Source organism: Chrysemys picta, chromosome 14 (genome assembly GCF_011386835.1).
Source record: "Chrysemys picta bellii isolate R12L10 chromosome 14, ASM1138683v2, whole genome shotgun sequence".
Lineage (NCBI taxonomy): Eukaryota > Metazoa > Chordata > Testudines > Emydidae > Chrysemys > Chrysemys picta.
The window spans coordinates 8,287,207-8,305,985 of NC_088804.1; the positions used below are offsets into that span (position 1 = coordinate 8,287,207).

At 51.9% G+C, this 18,779-nt stretch overlaps 1 protein-coding gene across 1 annotated transcript; it reads left to right on the forward strand.

Moving 5' to 3' along the window:
- Positions 1-1,541: 1,541 nt before the first annotated feature.
- On the forward strand, positions 1,542-18,459 carry LOC135975702 (L-selectin-like). Its single transcript, XM_065567743.1, has 6 exons — positions 1,542-1,671; positions 3,135-3,251; positions 8,487-8,876; positions 10,359-10,466; positions 13,228-13,548; positions 16,983-18,459. The coding sequence occupies exons 1-6, from the start codon at positions 1,542-1,544 to the stop codon at positions 17,003-17,005; spliced, it is 1,089 nt and encodes a 362-aa protein (XP_065423815.1). The 3' UTR covers positions 17,006-18,459.
- The last annotated feature ends 320 nt before the right edge of the window (positions 18,460-18,779 follow it).

The following is an 18,779-nucleotide window of genomic DNA, read 5'->3' on the forward strand; positions in this document are numbered from 1 at the left end:
GATTCTCCTTCTGTACCTTGTTTACAGACAATAACAAACACTATTTGTCTCTAGCCTCTGTTTACCAGAAGCTGGGAATGGACAACAGGGGATGGATCGTGTGATGATTGCCTGTTCTGTTCATTCCCTCTGAAGCACCTGGCATTGGCCACTGTTGAAAGACAGGATACTGGGGTAGCTGGACAATTGGTCTGTGCCCGTGTGGCCGTTCCTAGGTTTTTATTGTAAAACTCCATCTATGGCAGGTGCATTTGTCTCCCCTCCCCTCCACGCCCCTCGTCCTCTCTTACCAGTGACACTTCTAGTAGCACAACCTACTTGTGCCCGGTCGCTCTCTCCTTTGGCTGCCTTGAGCCAGGCACTATTTACCTCATTTATTGGGAGTCAGAGACTCTGAGGTGTGAAAACTTCTTTCAAGTATAGCCCTGACTGTGTGATCGTCAGCTTTGTTTTCTGTATCAGAGGGGTAGCCCCGTTAGTCTGGATCTGTAAAAAGCAACAGAGAGTCCTGTGGCACCTTATAGACGAACAGACGTATTGGAGCATAAGCTTTCGTGAGTGAATACCCACTTCATCAGATGCATGCGTCTGACGTGGTGGGTATTCACCCACGAAAGCTCATGCTCCAATACGTCTGTTCGTCTATAAGGTGCCACAGGACTCTCTGTCGCTTTTGTTTTCTTTGACTCACAGAAAACTCCCTGAACAAGTTGGCTTTGCTGTCTGCCAAGCAATACTGGCATTTCCCTCCTTCTTTTAACCCCACACGCCATGTGTATTTGCTGCCACCAAATTACTGGGAATTAACACAGCCTCTCAGGCCAGCCCCGTTGGTGTATATTTACTCCACTAAAATGTACAATTCTACCCCAAACATTTTGCAGATGGAAGATGGTTAGAGTCTGGTACACCACTCTAGGTTTGATTGACATTGGCCAAGTGTCTCATAGTTTTTTCTGGTCTGCACTGCAGGTTCCTCCTTTTGTCTGGGATTCATCCTTCTGGAGCCAAGGGCAATTCTTTGGAATCAGAAATGTGTGGAGCTAAGGGTGTTCTTATTTTGCTTTTGGTTGGAAGTGGGCAGAGTAATTCCTGGGGAAAAACATCCCTCCAGGACTATTTCACCTGGAAGCAGGACAGAACAAAAGACTCCACCAGAGCACAGAGCAATCCTAGATGAGACAGAGACAATGGGACCTAGTTCTGAAGGTTTAAGAGAGAGAAGAGAGGAAATTGGAAAACTTGGGGAAATATATTCACTGTCCTACCATGAACCCTTCATTCTAATGGCTGTGGGAAGGGCACCCATGTATCCCATTCCTCACAAGTACAAGCCAATAGTTATCCAACTCATCCTAAAAATGACCACCCTGTCATTAGCCCAATATCAGACAATGCATTCCATTCTGGGAGAGGGCTCTGTTAAGTCAGAATCTGATTAGGCTCCAGTCTCCTAGAGTAATAACACCTGGTTCCTATACAGTGTTTTCCATCAGAAGATCTCCAGGTGCTGTGCAAAGGAGCTCGGTGTCCTTATTCCCATGTTACAGATTCAGCAACTGAAGCACAGGGAGAGGAAGAGACTGTTAGAGCGCTTTCCCTTCACCCTCTCCCCGGGTTCTTGTCACGCAGACAGAAAGCAGAAGACCAGAAAGCAGAAGTGCCGGCAACGTGATGTTTATTGGGGTTAGTTTCAAGCAAACATATCCAGAGCAGGACCCTGCATGGGCAGCAGGGACAATGCCCTGACAGTGCCCCAAGACCCCTGCAGAAGGAAACTCCAGGTGGTGAGGAGGGTTGAGTTTTCTCCTGTGCTCAATTTGAACTGGGACCATAAAGAACATGGTTGCAACCAAAGTCCTGTAGTGGCACCAAATCTTGTATAAAGGGGGTCAAATGAGGTGTCTAAGACAAGGTTATGATTTGCTGGTTATGATTATGCTGTCTATATGTGTGTATCAATTTTGTAGTTGAAGTTATGAATATTGGCTCTATACTGTCTGTATTTCAAACTTATGCTATGCTTCTGGGAAACTTCCCAGACAAGTTGGTGTTAGCTCTGCCTAGCCTGCTTGATGGCCCATTAAGGACCATCAGCTATACAATGGACCCATTGAGAGAAGGCAAATACGCCTTGCAACTCAGCAAAGTATGCAGGGACTGGCCCATGTGACTCCAGACTCCATTTTGCTGTAATTTTCCACAGTAAGGACAAAGGTGTTCTTACACCTGGAAAAGACTATAAAAGGCTGATGCCTCTCCTCCATCTTGTCTTTAATCCTGCTTCTTACCTCTGGATGGGACTTTGCTACAAACTGAAGCTCTGAACAAAGGACTGAGGACCAATCCCAGCTGGGGATGGATTCCAGAGACTCGATTTAAACCTGCAGTTTATTTCATCACTGCTACAAGCCTGAACCGAGAACTTTGCCATTACTGTATGTAATTGATTCCATTTAACCAATTCTAACTCTCATCTATATCTTTTTACTTTTATGAATAAACCTTTAAATTTTAGATTCTAAAGAATTGGCAACAGTGTGATTTGTGGGTAAGATCTGATTTGTATATTGACCTGGGTCTGGGGCTTGGTCCTATGGGATCAGGAGAACTTTTTTTCTTTTATTGGGATATTGGTTTTCATAACCATTCGTCCCCATAACTGGGGCACTGGTGGTGATACTGGGAAACTGGAGTGTCTAAGGGAATTGCTTGTGTGACTTGTGGTTAGCCAGTGAGGTGAGACCAAAGTCCTCTTTGGCTGGCTGATTTGGTTTGCCTTAGAGGTGGAAAATCCCCAGCCTTGGGCTGTGACTGCCCTGATTTAGCAATTTGTCCTGAATTGGCACTCTCAGTTGGGTCCCGCCAGAACCGCATTGTTACAACTCACTATACCAATCATGCATTGGTTTCCTAACCACTGGGCTAAGGGATATATTGACAGAGGATCCCTCGGTTTCAGCTGTCGTATTCTGGATCAATACCAGATCATTGGAGCAGGGGACTGGGCCCTGGATTTCTCACCTCCCAGCTCAGTCCCTACCTACCAGGCTTCACAGTCACGCTCTCTGGCCCAATGAATCTTCGAGCTGTGACTCTGTGCGGGGGGAGGAATAGGGAAGGGATGCAGTGAGGTTCTGCACACTTAAAAGGAAGTGCTGCAAGACACAGCCAAGCAGAGGGACGGTTTAAGCTGTCTCCGGTCCAGGGATTGAGCGAGAGGGGAGGCTGGCAGGTCGGCACTGGAGATGGTAGGTCTAGCACCTTCTTCTACCTGGGGACGTGGCTGGCTTCACCGGCGCAGTGTTTAGGAAGGAGGGAGGCGGGCAGAGGAGCTGCTGCTCACAAGGGAGAGCTACAAGCTGGCTCCTTAGCGACAGCCCCCACCCTCTGCCCCAGACACCTCTGAGTGTGGGGACAGGGGACAGTGCCAGGAACAGAGACCCCAAATGGCCCCCAGAGCAGGTCCCTGCATGGGCAGCAGGGACGATGCCCTGACAGTGCCCCAAGACCCCTGCAGAAGGAAACTCCAGGTGGTGAGGGGGGGTTGAGTTCTCTCCTGTGCTCAACTCGCCAAGATTAATTGAAATGAGACCACCCAGCTTCAACCAGCAGAGCCCCACTGCCCAGCCCTGAGCTGTCAGGGGAACCCCCCCACACACTGCTGCCCAACCCTGAGCTGTTGGGGAGCCCTCTTCCCCCCACTGCCCAGCCCTGAGCTGTTGGGGAGCCCCCTCCCCCCCACTGCCAGCTGTCAGGGGAAACCCCCCCCCCACACTGCTGCCCAGCCCTGAGCTGTCAGGGGAAACCCCCCACCACCACCACTGCCCAGCCCTGAGCTGCCATTGGAGCCCCCTCCCCCTCCACTGCTGCCCAGCCCTGAGCAGTCAGGGGAGCCCCCTCCCCGCCCACTGCCCAGCCCTGAGCTGTCAAGAGAGTCCCCCCATGCTGCCCAGCCCTGACATACCCAGGGGAGCCCCCACCCCAGCCCTGAGTGACCAGAGAGAACCCCCCCCCACTGCCCAGCTCTGAGTGGCCAGGGAGAGCCCCCTGCTGCCCAGCCCTGAGCTGAGGAGAGCCCCCCTGCACTCCCACCCAGCCCTGAGCTGCCCAGGGAGAGCCCCCCTGCCACTGCCCCGCCCTGAGTTGCCAAGGGAGCCCCCCTGCTGCCCATCTGAACTGAGGCAAGCCCCCTCATGAACCCCCAGCCCTGAGCTGCCAGGGGAGCCCCCTCTGCTGCACAGTCCTGACTTGCCATGGAGAGCCCCTCCCCCCACTGGTCAGCCCTGAATGCTCAGGGAGAACCCCCCATTGCCCAGCCCTGAGTGGCCAGGGAGAGAACCCCTCCCCACCCCACAGCCCAGCCCTGAGCCGATAAGGACAGCCCCCCCCCACCCCCATGCTGTGCAATTGGGATTTCCCTCAGTCACCTGAGCTGGGAGGCTCTCTCCCCCAGCAAACCCATGAATATCCCCTGCACATCAGCTCGAGATCCCGACCTGGGAAGCAGAGCTAAAGGTTAAAAACCGCATGGGGGGGCTCTTCCCCGCTTTCCCCTTCCCTTCCTTTCTGCTGAGACCCGGATGAGAGGAGCAGCCAGCCCTTGCCACACCACCAGCCTAGCTTCACTGGTTCAGACCACACCCCTCCTTTCCCCCAGATCTCTGGCAAGGCTGGGCTCAGCCCCTGTTGGTAAGATGCCAGAGGGTACATCTGTACTGTGCTTTACACCCACAGCAGTGCGTCTCCCAGCCCAGGTTCGCAGAGCTCACACTATGGCCCTACACACAGCTGTGTAGACACTCGGGCTGGTGCAGGATCCTGCCCTCTGAAGCCCAGGGAGAGGAGGGGCCTGCTGGCGCAGCTTGCAGCATTTCTGGTTTAGACCCAGGGATGGTTCCCATTGTTTCTAATTCTAATATAACTCTATTACACTGGAATATTGCTCCGACTGACTGAGCTGCTCAGCTGTTTATCTGATTTATGGACAAAAACTGCCTCCATCCTCTGAGCTGAACTCATGACACTGACCGACAACATCTCACACTCATACTCACGTTCTCCGGGACGTTCATTAACAACCTGTTGTGGAGATGATGTTGCTAAATCGAATCACTTGCCTTAAATTCCAACTGTTCCTTCTTCCCCTGTGGAGGCTGTCAGCTCTTCCCTCTGAGATTCTGCATTTTATCTGCATGGTAAATGGGAGCTAATCAGAGACAGTGTCTGTGTCCGCCAGGTGTGTCCAAGTGTCTGTTTCAGCTCAGTGTGTAAATATGCCTGGACCTGCCTGCTGTGAAGCACAGAGGGGTTTATGGACATGGTTTTCTGACCCCCAGGGCAGCGCCGGAGGACTCTGCTCCAGTCCAAGGGCTTGGGGATGTGGCTGGACTGTCACCCGACTCCTGTGCTTTGCTGCCATTAGCTGGGGTAAGCCTTCCTGCAGCTCTTTGATGGCCTGCCGCTGCCCCTGCCAGGGGAGAATTCACAGACCTATCCCTGGGAAAGCCCCGGGAGGGGAGTGGCATTGTTGTCGCACCATCAGTCACTCCTGGTCTAACCAGGGACATTTCACTGCCAGGCCCATTGAAACCGTTTCATTTGGGCCACATTCCCACCTGGGGGTGATTATTTAGGGACCTAAATCCTATTCCTCCTAATCTCTTCTCTTGGCTTTTGGCCCCTCCTGTATCCCAGAAAGCAGTAGAGTCCCTAGCAATTACTTGAGAAACATGGCCCCCTGAGGCTGAGGGAGCCAGGCGCTTCCACCCTAGTTACAATGGAGAGGCCTTCACATGGGCCTGCACGGCTTCCCAAGACAGCTCACAGTTCCCCAGCCAGGCCAGGGGCCGATGAACTCCTCCGTACAGGTGTGGTCCAGGCCAGCCCTCCCCTCTGCAAGTGCTTCCCTGGGCCTGCTGACTGCATTGAGAAAGTCCCAACCCCATTTCCAGCACCGGCACCAGCAGCAGTGCGAGTTTTGGTGCAGACAGAGTGCAGGGGGTTGGCACCTGTCGTGGATTAGAGGGTCTGGGCCATGCCCCAGCCTTTAAACCAGGCCCTGGGAGTAACCCCTTTAGTGTGCCAGACTTCCAAGGGCAGGCCACGTGACTATTACTGCAGGCCTGGGTCTTCGGACTCCAGCTCCCCTGTTTCTCACTTAGTGACAGGTTTCAGAGTAGCAGCCGTGTTAGTCTGTATTCGCAAAAAGAACAGGAGTACTTGTGGCACCTTAGAAATTAACAAATTTATTTGAGCATAAGCTATTGTGGGCTACAGCCCACTTCATCAGATGCATAGAATGGAACATATAGTAAGAAGATATATATACATACAGAGAACATGAAAAGTTGGGAGTTGCCCTACCAATTCTAAGAGGCTAATTAATTTTTTACAATGTGGTAGGCGTGTCGGGACAATGCCACGTCTGGTTTCCGCCTTAGGGCTCTGAACCGCCGACGGGCATGCTCAGGTGTTAGCCCCATTCTAATTCTGGCCTTTTGTTTAAAATGTTCGTAGTCGTTCATGTGTTCTTTAGGCATTTCATCTGCCACCTCTGCTACAGCCTGGAATGGAACCCACAATTCCTGAGGTCTCTGCTGTCAGCAAATAGCTGTGAAATCCCCTGGCAAAATGTGTGTCTCATCTCCCTCTAGTGCTGGCCCATAGGGAGTATGACAACCTGCTACTGCTATTGGCTCCTCCATTCGCTCAAGTGGCAGAGGTCGGTGCACGGGATCTCAGGATTTTAACCCTGCTGATGATCCATATTGGTGTCACTATGATGCCACGTGATGGGTCTTCTGTTTTTTACAGTTTGCTTTTTAAAAAACGTAGAAAGTTAGACACCCCCCCCTCCAAACCTACTTTAAAGGAACACTGTTAACGTTTCAAAGTCAAGCACTGATACCCTAGGGAATGCCAGAGCCCTTGCCTCGCTGAGTGCACAGGATGGACCTACGCTAGGGAATGAACGCAGGTTGTACACTGAGAAAAGCTGTTGTCTGTAGGAGCCCTACCCCATCTGTTGCAGGAGCTGGACGGTGTGATGAATGAGGCGGGGGGTGCAAGAAGAGAAAGGATGGTTTCAAGGGTAAGGCTGTTGACTGCCGCCTGGAGAATTGGATTCTATCCCTGCCTCTGCCCCAGAGTTGCCATGTGGTGCTGGGCAAGTCACTTAAACCAAACTTTTCCCGGGTGGCCACTGAATGTGTGTTCCTCACTTTCTGGGTGCTCAAATGGAGACCCTGGGGTCTGATTTGCAGAAGTGCTGAGCGCTCACAGCTGCAACTGAAGTCAAGGAGAGCAGTGCTCTGAACATAGTGCTTTAGAATGCTCAATACTACAGAAAATCAGGTCCTCGGGGTCTCAAATGCACATACACAATGTATATCCGCGGGTGCTATAAAGCGGATCTCCACAGATTCGCGGGGCTCTAGTGACAGCGAGTGAGACCCACAGGGCCATGGCCAACAACTGGGCCAGGAACCGCAGCGGCGAAAGAAGCAGCATGTCGGGCTGTCATCGCAGGAGCCAGAACCCAGCCCAGGCAGCTCCTCCGGCATGGCTGTACCTCCGCCAGCCCTGCCAGCGGGGCGGGCACTAGACTGACTGGCAGCTGTCTCTGGTCACACTAGTGTGTGCAAGCGGTGTCTCCTGACCGGGAGCATGTGCGCCTGTCTCACTCGTTGTCACTAGAGCCCTGCATGTCTGCGGTATCTGCTTTAGATCCATGGATATCCGCATCTATGGAGATAATTATGTGTCCGCGCAGGGCTCTACTCAAATGGGACACCCAAAATTACTTCCGGCCTTAATCTCTCTCGTCCAGCTCCTCAAAGGTATTTAGGCACCTAACTTGCAATAAAGTCAATGGCTGTTAGGTGCCTAAATACCTTTGAGAACCAGTGCCTCTATGCCTCTGTTCCCATCTGTGAAATGGGGCTAATACCGCCCTCTCATCTCCCAGGGCTGTTGTGAGTATAAACTCATTCATGTCTGTGAAGCACTCAGATACTGGCATGACGAGCGCTATAGAAAAGCCTTTGGGGAAATGAATAATTCTGTTTTCAGAGCAGGGTTTGTATAGTGTGCAGTAAATAAGGCTGGGGCGGGGGGAGGAGCAGTCACACATTGACCAGTGAGGAGAAAACACACTATTGAATAGCTCCTCATTCAGTGAGCACTGTCCATCCTCTGCACCGAGGGAGGCAGAGGACCCATGGAAAAATAGTACATTATCATGCCATTAAAGACTATACCATTGTGCATGCGCACAAGGGGGCTGAACTCAGTTACATGGGCAACCTTCATTGTGGCATTTCCTAACGTTTGAGCGCTTGACTTTGCAACCTAAATAATGTTCTTTTAATGCAGTTCCTTTGTGTGTGATATAAGATATAGTCTGGTGTCACCCATCGATAGTCAACTCATAGCTCTGTCACTGACTGTCACACAACTTTGCCTGTTTTTACTCTTTCCAACAGTGCTAGTGACTCAGGTGGAAGTGGGAGCCTGGAGCTACCATTATGGTAACAAATCTGATTACTCCTGGGAGCTGGCCAGAAACTTTTGCAGGTCATTCTACACTGACCTCGTAGCAATCCAGAACCAGGGGGAAATTGCTTATCTCAACAGTGTCTTACCCCACCATAGAGCATACTACTGGATTGGGCTACGAAAAATAAACAATGTCTGGACGTGGGTTGGCACCAACAAGGCCCTGACGAAGGAGGCTGAGAACTGGGCTAACAAGGAACCCAACAATAAAGGGAAAAACCAAGACTGTGTGGAGATTTACATAAAGAGGGATCGTGATGCTGGAAGATGGAATGATGAGAACTGCCAAAAGAAAAAGAGGGCGCTGTGTTACCAAGGTAACCACCCCACCACTGCCTTTCTCTCTGGATGTGTGGGTCTGTCTAACACGTGTAGGGCTGGGGAGAGTTGCTGGATTGACAGCTCTGGAGAAATAAGTCCCTAATTGTTCATAGAAGAGTGTCAATGGCCCGGCCGCCTCCCATGCCCCCTCGTGGTCTGAGGTTGCTCCGCAAGCCACTCTCGCCTCGCCTGGCTGGAGTCTTTCCCTACTGCCTGGAGTCTGTTCTCCCTGGCTCTCAGCCTTCTTCAGCCCTCTGGCTCGGGCTTCCTTCCAGGCCCAAACCCTGCCCCCGGTGAAGGGTTTCCTGCAGAAGCCTCCTGGCTTGTCTCTCCCTGAGCATCCCCCTTCCCTGAAGCTTCCTGCCACTTGTCCAGGGACATCAGCTGACCCCTGCTCAGCTGTGCCTACCTGGTAACTAGGGTTGGCTGGCCCCAGGCCTCTAGCCCTTAAAGGGCCAGACACACGGTTACAAAGAGGTACTGTCTGGGCAGAGGAACATCACCCACCCACCTACCTAGAGTGCCTCAACCCTCATGTGCAGGGTCAGTCGGTCTCCATGGCCCACCGAGTCCTGACTTCTCTACGGAGACAGCCACCAAGGGCCTGGTTAGTGCTAGCTGGTGTGAGGCGTTAGTGATATTGTCCCGTGGCCGGCAGCACAGATCTGCACCCGCTTTGCATGTTAGCTGCTGTGTGTAACACCTGTGCCTGGGAGCACTCACTGCTCTCTGTGCCTCGCTGGTTCCTTTGGCTGGGGAGTTAAAGTCCTGCCTTCCACGTTCTCCCTCACAAATGGGCCACGCAGACGGGAGCTGAGCCTGGGCTCTCAATGAGTCTTGCTTTGATCCCTACATTCATCTCATCACAAAGTCCCGTTGTAAATTGACATGCCAGGCGCTTGGTTCCAGGAGCACCTGTTCTGAGCCCTGGGGAGATGCATGGAGTCTCCTTGCCAAAGAGTTACTACCCTCTTCGGAGTGCAATCAGTGCGGGGCGGTGGAGGGGGACAGGGAAGTCAAAGCACAGCCTGATAGCCAAACGTGGCACACGCTGCCCTCTGATCAATGCCTGGGTGTGTCCCCTGCATGCCCAGCATGCAACGCTCCATCTCAATCCAGCGGGCAGCCTACCCGTCCAGGTCAGCGCTGTCCACAGGCAGCGCCTCTGGGTCCACGAGCAGTGTGACCATCTGTGCAAAGCAGCCACTGCCTCCAAGCTTCTGGCAAGGTGCCAATGCCACCTGGCTGGGCAAAGCTTGGGTGCCCAGGATGGTATCTAGGCCCCGAGTGCTCTTGCAGGGCCGGAGCCAAGGCCTTTGAAAGCAGGTTTTTAACCCATGACTTTAACAGGCTCTGACAGAATCCCGCAGTGAAGAAATGCAGCAGGGATGGAGTGCAGTATCCAGGCAGTGGGGTGGGGTCTGCTTGGGCGCTAAGGAGTTGTTAGGGTGGATCCTAACCCAGCTGTATCTCTGCAGCGTTTTGCCAGCGTTCCTCCTGCAGCCAGCGTGGCGAGTGCGTGGAGACCATCGGGAACTACACCTGTGATTGCTACCCTGGTTTCTCCGGGCCTGAGTGTGAACACGGTAAGGGCAGTCGAACAGGGGCACTAGGGGAGGGAGCCCCGCTGCAGGGCCTGCTACAGTCACTGCATTTACTTTCTGGAGGGTCCCAACTCCCCCTGAGGGCATACCTGGCTCTGTAGAGGGTCGTTGGGGAAGAAGGCCTCTGTCAGGACTTGCAGCTCCTCTGTGCTCGGGTCTGTAAATGGCCCTGGCAGTCCTGGACAGCCCTCGGCTCCCTCAGGGTCTGCAGCAGCCTCCCAGCTCTGTGGGTTTCTTGTCTTGGGTTGGCTGTAGGGTTCCATTGTTGAAGCTGATGGTGGTGTCCAGGAAGTTGATGCTAGTGTGGGAGTGTTCCCCAGAGAGTTTAATGGCTGGGTGGGTGGTGGTTGAAGTTGTGATGGAAATCTGTGTGGGAGTTTAAGCGTTGCATTTTGCTGCGGTTCTGGGAGTACGTCTCCCAGACCCGAGGAAGAGCTTGATGGAGCGAAAGCTCGTCTCTCTCACCAACAGAAGTTGGTCCAATAATAGCTATTCCCTCACCCACCTTGTCTCTCTAATATCCTGGGACTGACACAGCTACAGTGCACTCAGCGTGATGGCATTTCTCTTGGTCTGTGACACAATAATTTGAAACACCGCAGCCCATCAATTCCAACATTGGGGAGGATGGAGGACCTGGTCTGGGGATAATGCTGGAATGAGGATACAGCCAAAGCCCCGAGCATGCAGGGAGAATGGGGGACCCTGGAATGGTGGAAAGGGAGAGAATTAGGGCACAGAATGCTCCTGGCTTGGGGCAGAATTGGGGACTGTGGCATGGAGGGGTGTGTGTGGAAGAAATGGGGGAGACGCAGAGCTCCTGGCAAAAGGGTGGGGGCTAGGGAGTCCCTGAAATAGAGTGGGGTGGGAGGGTGGCACCCAGGGACCTTGTGGGGGACAGAGGGATGCAAAGAGTCCCTGGTGCGTGCAATGTGCTTGACTTGACTTACAGAAGTAACAAAACATGGGCATCTCTCTAGTTTAGCCCCCGAAGAGTCCAACCCAAACCCACAAAGGGCCGAGCAGAGTCAGGATAAAGTTGTATGCTCAGTAATAGGTTGTTATTGAATGTTTGCTTTGCAATAGTGCTTAGAGGCCTCAACCAACATGTGGGGCCGACTGTGCTAGGCCCTGTACACTAGAGCGGTTTCAGTTTGTGAGAAGTTTCATTGTTTCACAACTGGCTTCATTCCAAACCAAGACGGATCAGGACTGCACCCGGGCCAGGGACCCGAGGACTTCCAGAGTCCCAGAGGCCAGTTACAAGTAGAGCAGCCTGGGGAGTCACTGGCCCAGGACTCTAGAGGCCCTGGGATCTCCAGCCCGGGGCAGTCTGCATGGCGGAGCGACCCCAGAGCTGCACCCCTGGGAGCTGGTCCTGGAACTTCCAGGCTTCCAGCTCCATGACACGGACACTGGAAGCGCCAAGAGCCCTGGCTCGAGCAGGGAGCCTAGCAGACAACAAGAGCCCCTAGAGACCTGGCTCTGCCACAGCATGGGGAGCCCACCCGCCCCGAGACTCGACTCCCGACTCCCCGAGCTGGGGCTCGCGGGACAGAAGAACATAAGAACGGCCAGACTGGGTCAGACCAAAGGTCCATCTAGCCCAGTGTCCTGTCTTCTGACAGTGGCCAGTGCCAGGTGCCCCAGAGGGAATGAACAGAACAGGCATCATCCAGTGATCCATCCCCTGTCGCTCATTCCCAGCCTCTGGCATCCCCATCCCCGCCCATCCTGGCTAATAGCCATTGATGGACCATCCTCCAGGCATTTATCTGGTTCTTTTTTGAACCCTGTGGATCTTGGAACACCAACAAAAACCACTGTGTGTTTTGACGAAAGTGGAGTCAAATCTGTAGTAGATTTGGTGAATCAGTTCTCGTCAGTGCATTGGCATTTTCAGTCTAAGCTAAGTTTTGCCAGAACATTTGCAATCAGCTCTACTGTACATGGACATAGTGCGAGAGCCCCTGAGCCAAAGAATTTACACTCTAACAGACAAGACAGACAAAAGGGGGGGAGAACGGGCAGATGTACTAACAGTAGATTGGGAAGTGAGACAGAGATTAAAGGACTAGATCCACACAGGGCTTTACGCCCTTAAATCCAACATCTGGGGGCCATGGAGATCCTCAAAACCACTGCTCAGCTGCCGCCTGGCCCTAGAGCTGCTGAAGTTTCCACCAGTAAAACCAGCGCTAAAGACTTGCTGACACTCTCTCGCTATGCTGTAAGCACAGGCCTGTCCAGAATAATGGTTGCACCCCAATCCTCACACCCCTGCCATTGCCAGCAGAAGTGCATCACTTCTCAGAACTGCCCATTCCACGTCCTTCAGGGAATCCCATTTTTCTGTAACAAAGGAGAATTGGCCGCCCTCTCTCTTGCCCTGCATTGGGCTGGTGGAGGGAAATAGGTCTCAAGAAGGGTTTGAGTGTAAGGAATTTGGCAGGCGTGTCAGGCGTACACAAGGTTCGGGTAAGATGTCACATTGCTGGAGGGGGTTTGTCTAGACTGAAGCTTCTGGGGTTACCTGCTCACTAAACAGAGCAGAAAAGTCTTGACATGCACAATACAGCTCTATATGGGGCCAAACGAAAGAACATCCGTTTAAACTCTTAACAAGCAGGGGAAACTAAATAGCAGGACTGGAGAGATTCATTTTGTACATCTGCCCTTGTCTGCTGGCACATTGAACTATTTCTCAATGAAGGTGCCATCATCTGTGTTTCTCTTTCTGCAGAAATTACCGACCTGATGGTGAATCAAACCCCAACCAGTGTCAGTGATTTCGAAGGCTCAGAACTTACCATGAATTGTACATTCAAGACAGTCAATAATCACAGCACCATGTATGTGCGATGGTATAACTATGGGACGGAGGCACTAAAGACAGAGCTGGTGAATGAGAGCGATGTGATCACAACCCTGCATTTGGACAATGGGTTTGCCTCTCTCACTTTGAAGAATGCGAATTCATCTAATACAGGAACCTACGTGTGTGAGGTGGGGATCACAGCAAGGAACCTGTCTGTGTCAGGAGCCGGAACCCAGGTGACCATCAGTAAGTGTCAGCAGTCTCCTATGTGCTTCCTACTATGAGACCCAGATACTGTCTTTTCCCCACAGAGCGACGGAGCGGGAGCAGGGAAAGCCGTGCTGAGAGCAGTGCTTAATCTGTGCCAGGGCTTGCCAGGCCTGGCAATCCATAGCCCCGGCCCTCCTGGGCTTGCGGCATCAGTTATGAATGTAAAAAACAATTGCTTGAGCCCTGGCACCTCTTTCACTACAAGTGAAGCCCGGCCTGAGAGACAGAGCCAGGGACAAACACGGGCCAAGAGTCCTTTAAGCTGCTCTAAATTATGCCCAGCTCTGAGCTTCTTTATGACAGCGCCCAAAGACTGGGCAGGGCCGGGCCGGGCATAAAGGCGTCTGGAGCAACACTCGGTGCACCCGAGAATCTGTTCCTCTTTTCTACATCGGTTCTTTTACTGCCCTTTTCATCCTAGTATCTGAGGCCCAGATTTGCAAAGGTATTTAGGCACTGCTCCACTCAGCCCTGGAAGGCCTAAGTGACTTAGGAGCCTCTCTCATTGGAAGTCAATGGGGCACTAAGTCCCTTTTGAAAATGAAATGTAGGCTGCTAAGTCACGTAGACTTTGCTCCACTCAGCACTGCAATGCGTAAATACCTTTAAAAAATCTTGGGCTTGAGCAGCTTCCAGCCATGCATCAAGCAATGTGACTAACATCTGCCAGGTGTGGTCCATTCTCTCGCTCATCCTCTCCCAAGAGGGGGAATTGTGTGTGCAGTGGAGCATTTAGAGTAGGGTTTTTTTTTTAATGCATTTAACTGACACCCACAGCTGAACCTGATGCTTGTGTAAATACACATGTTCAGCAGTTGTCAACAGAATTACTGTTTTGTGGAGGTGGTGAAGGTTCTAGTTAGTGCTGCAATCCGGTGCCAGTTCCAAGCATCAGGAAGCAGTGTGGCATTTCAGCACTGCTGCGTGCTGACAGGGGTAAATGCTGATTTTGTAATGGCGACCACTGGCAAGGAGCTTTAGATAATTTGTACATTCCGAATCCCCCTGTTATTCTATTGTTATGTTAAGAGATACAAACCTTGTAGGGTTTCTGGTTTCCTTCCTCCCCTACTGAGCCAGTCCCTGTCCAGTTACAGATCCATCCCGCTAGCCTAGGTATGGAGTCCTGTTTATCCTTTGGATTGGCAGGTGCAGAGTTAATGAAGCCATTTCCCCTTGGGATCAGGGGAATTGGGAGAGTTTTTGTGAGTCTAGGGTGGAAACTATTGATGGGGTCAGTTAGGGGAGCATTGCTCTCGGTAAGGGCTCTGGCCAGGTCTCTAGTGTCTTGGTCTGCTAGGGATTTCCTACTCCTGCGTCAGAGTCAGCGTGCTGGCTGGCCTCATGGGAAGGTTCCCCTAGGCAGAGGGCTGAACCCAGCCTGGTGACCCCACAGGTCCCAGCAGCTGGCATATGAAGAGGAACTTGCTGGCAAAAAGGGAGGCCCAGGAAACTGCCTGTGACACAGAAGGGGATGGGAAATTAAGGGCGGGGGGAGAAACAGTTTTTACATCTTTAAACTGTCTCTGCCGTCCCTTTATTTATCCATCAGTCTCTGTCCCTCCTTTAGAGGCAAATCTGTCCCTCTCTGTCCCTGCATCCCACACTGACAGGTTTTTCTTGATTTCAGATAAAGGGAGTGTGACGGGTTGGGTCACAGAAAATCCCTCAAGGCTGTCACTAGATGTACTGGGATACCACTGAGAAGAACCACCCTCCCTCCCCCGCCAGACCTGGTTTCCCTCCACTCCTGTATTGCTGAGTTAGACACACCAGTCGGCTCCAGCACAGACCAAGAGGTTGGGCCATGCCTCCCTGCAGTTCACAGAAACTAAGATTCACTTAACCCAGGGGTTCTCAGTTAACAGGGACTTTCCCAACATCTAGTATTCAGTCTTTCTAGGAGCCTAAACTCCAAATAAATCTGTTTTACTCTGTATAAAGCTTATACAGGGTAAACTCATAAATTGTCTGCCCTCTATAAACAAAAGTGATTTTATTCAGTATAAAAAGTAGGATGTAAGTGGTTCCAAGTAATAACAGACAGAACAAAGTAAGTCACCAAATAAAATAAAGCAAAACACGCAAGTCTAAGCCTAATACAGTAGGAAACTGAATACAGGTAAATCTCACCCTCAGAGATGGCCCAATAAGCTTCTTTCACAGACTAGACTCCTTCCTAGTCTGGGCCCAATCCTTTTGAAACCAACGCTATGGCTTATGGCCTGGGTCCAGCAATCACTCACACCCCTGTAGTTACAGTCCTTTGTTCCAATTTCTTTCAAGGATCTCTTCGGGGTGGAGAGGCCATCTCTTGAGCCAGCTGAAGACTAAATGGAGGGGTTTCCAAAGCCTTTTATATTCTCTCTCTTGTGGGCGGAAACCCCTTTGTTCTTCTGTGCAAAATCACAGCATCAAGATGGAGTTTGTAGCCACCTGAGCAAGTCACATGTCCATGAATGATTCAGCTTTTTGCAGGCCGACACCATTGTTTACATCATAGTTTGAACATTCCCAGGAAAGCTCAGATGTGGATTGGCGTCTCCCAAAGTCCATTGTCACTTAAGTGTTTCTTGATTGGGCACTCACTCAGAATAGTTCTTTCTCAAGAAGCTGATCAAATACTTCACTGATGCTACTTAGAATCAAACACATGGAGATACAAGTACATAGCCAATATTCATAACTTCAAATACAAAAATGATACACACATACAGACAGCATAATCATAACCAGTAAGTTACAACCTTTCCATAGACACCTTACTTGACCTCCTTTGTACAAGATTTGGTGCAACTATAGGACCTTGGTTGCAACAATGATCTATACGAACACAGTTCATGTCAATAACATCACAGGGAGCAATGCCTCACACGTTGTTTTCGTCATCCGGATTGTTCTCGGGGCCCTTGTTATAATCTTGGCGGTGATGATTGTTGCGGAGTGTGTGATTTCAGAGAAGAGGGGTGAGAGAAATGTCTTCAGTGCAGTCACTGTGCAGAATCAGCCACAGAGCTTGAGTTACACATGAGGTCCTTCTGCCTTTTCCTTCTGGGCAACTTCCCAGTCCCAGTGCGTTGAAATTGAAAAGCTGTTTCAGACCCGGCTGGGACTGTTTCCTTGGCCTGTCTGTGCTGGTTTCTGTCTAACATTAAATCTGGGTATCTCAGAACTAGAAGCACAGAGTTTAGGTCTCCATCTTGTAAATGTTCCTGAAGGCCTTTACCGCTCAGGTCTCCCTTTCACAGCACCGATGATCTTTTCCTGTCGCTGCGTCTGTCCAACGTTCCCTGTTTATTTCTGGCTGGCTGGCACGCACGGAGCTAATGCAACCACTTGGACAAGTGTGATGCACGTACTGCAGGAGTATTCTTTAGGTTCTAACTTACTGAGTCCGATTTTTTCCACAGCTCCTGTCAATCAGACAAGATGAGGATCAGCTGTTATAGCGTACCCTTGGAGATGGAGCTCTCAGACACCTGTTACCCAGGCATTCCCCCCAACACCATGTTGACCATCCTGCCTGCCAGATTCTGCACCTGCAAATAAACCTTGAACTGAACGGAAGGGAGGGGAGGGGATGCTGGATAATTGGAAGGGAGTTCACAGGTGTTCAGAATAAAAAGACTCCTCTCTGACACCCTTTTTTGAGGCAGCAGAACCCGGTGATTGCTGATGGCTTAGGCAGTCTCAGTGGCATCCGACCCATAGGAAAATATGAGACAAACATTTCTGTCACCTAAAGATTCCCCATTGTGCTACCTAGCAATCACTTTAAAGCAGGGGAGCAGAAACTATGGCCCGCGGGCCGGATCCGACCCGTCAGGGCTTTCAATCCGGCCCGCAGGATTGCCAGCCCCATCGCGCAGCAGGGCTAAGGCAGGCTCCCTACCTGCCCTGGCCCTGCGCCGGTCCCGGAAGCAGACGGCATCACTGCGCTGCAGCCCATGGGCGGGGAGGGGGCAGAGGGCTCTGTGCGCTGCCCTCGCTTGCAGACACCGCCCACAGACACCGGGGAACCACGGCCAATGGGAGCTTCGTGGGTCGTACCCACAGGCAAGGGCAGCACGTGGCAGAGTTGCCTGCCCCACCCCACCCCCAGGAGCCACTGCCAGACATGCCGGCTGCTGCCGGGAGCGGCACAGGGCCAGGGTAGGCAGGGAGCCTGCCTTAGCCCCGCTGCGCACTGCTGCCACACCGGAGCCACCCGAGGTAAGTGGCACTGGGCCAGAACCCACATCCCAAACCCCTCCTGCACGCTGCACCCCAACCCCCTGCCTTGAGCCCCCTCCTTAAGCCCAATCCCCTCCCCTGAGCCTCCTCCCGCACCCCCTCCTGCACCCAACCCCCCTGCTCTGAGTCCCCGCCTGCACCCTGCACCCCTCCTACACTCCAACCCCTTTCCCTGAGCCCCTTCCTGCAAACCGCACCCGCACTCCCTCCCGTACCTCTACCCCATGCTCCAGCCCTATAGTCATGGCCGTGCATACAATTTCTCCACCTAGCCGTGGCCCTCGGGCCAAAAAGTTTGCCTACCCCTGCTTGAGGCTCATGGAACCCTGGAAGTGAAGATGCTCAGAACAATGGCCAAAACCCTCTTCCCTATAATTGGATCAGCTGCTTGTCAGTCAAAGAGGAAATGGAAACATCTGCTGGGAATTGCTGTTCCGTGGGTTCAGATGGCCCCCTTGCTGACGTCAGCTGGCGTACAGTTAAGTACCTGCTTAAGGGTTTGCAGAATTGAAGCCTCTACAAAGGACCATATTTTTATAACTGTTTTTTTAAATTGTTTTTTCACATGCTGCTCTCTAATAGTTAGATTGTCTTACACGCGACGCATAAGGCTATGCACGTCCCAAGTGTTTTAATAAAATTCTCATAACTCTGGCTATTCTTGATGTCCCTATAAATATGCTATCCTTTTTTGAATCTTCCTCTGCTCTTGCCTGCACTGATTGGGTGGAGGTGATCCTGTTTGGGTAATCGTGATTGGGTAATCGTGATTGGGTGCAGGTAATCCTCACCGAGAGGAGGAGGGTATAAATAAGACAATGGCTTCCCCAGATCCTGTCCTCTCCATCTCAACACATGGCGGCAAGAGTGTGTGAAAGACAAAGAACCAACATTGAAAAGTGTGGGGGGAGGGGAGGGGCGGTCTTGTCTGGAAAGCCTTCCAGTCGGTATGGCCTGCGGAAAGTTTTGGGGAG

Coding starts and splice junctions, on each gene's coding strand:
- LOC135975702 (XM_065567743.1), top strand. CDS start 1,542: ATGTTACAGATTCAGCAACTGAAGCACAGGGAGAGGAAGAGACTGTTA. Junction 1,672..3,134: donor AAAGCAGAAGTGCCGGCAAC/GTGATGTTTATT, acceptor GGATGCAGTGAG/GTTCTGCACACTTAAAAGGA. Junction 8,877..10,358: donor GAGGGCGCTGTGTTACCAAG/GTAACCACCCCA, acceptor GTATCTCTGCAG/CGTTTTGCCAGCGTTCCTCC.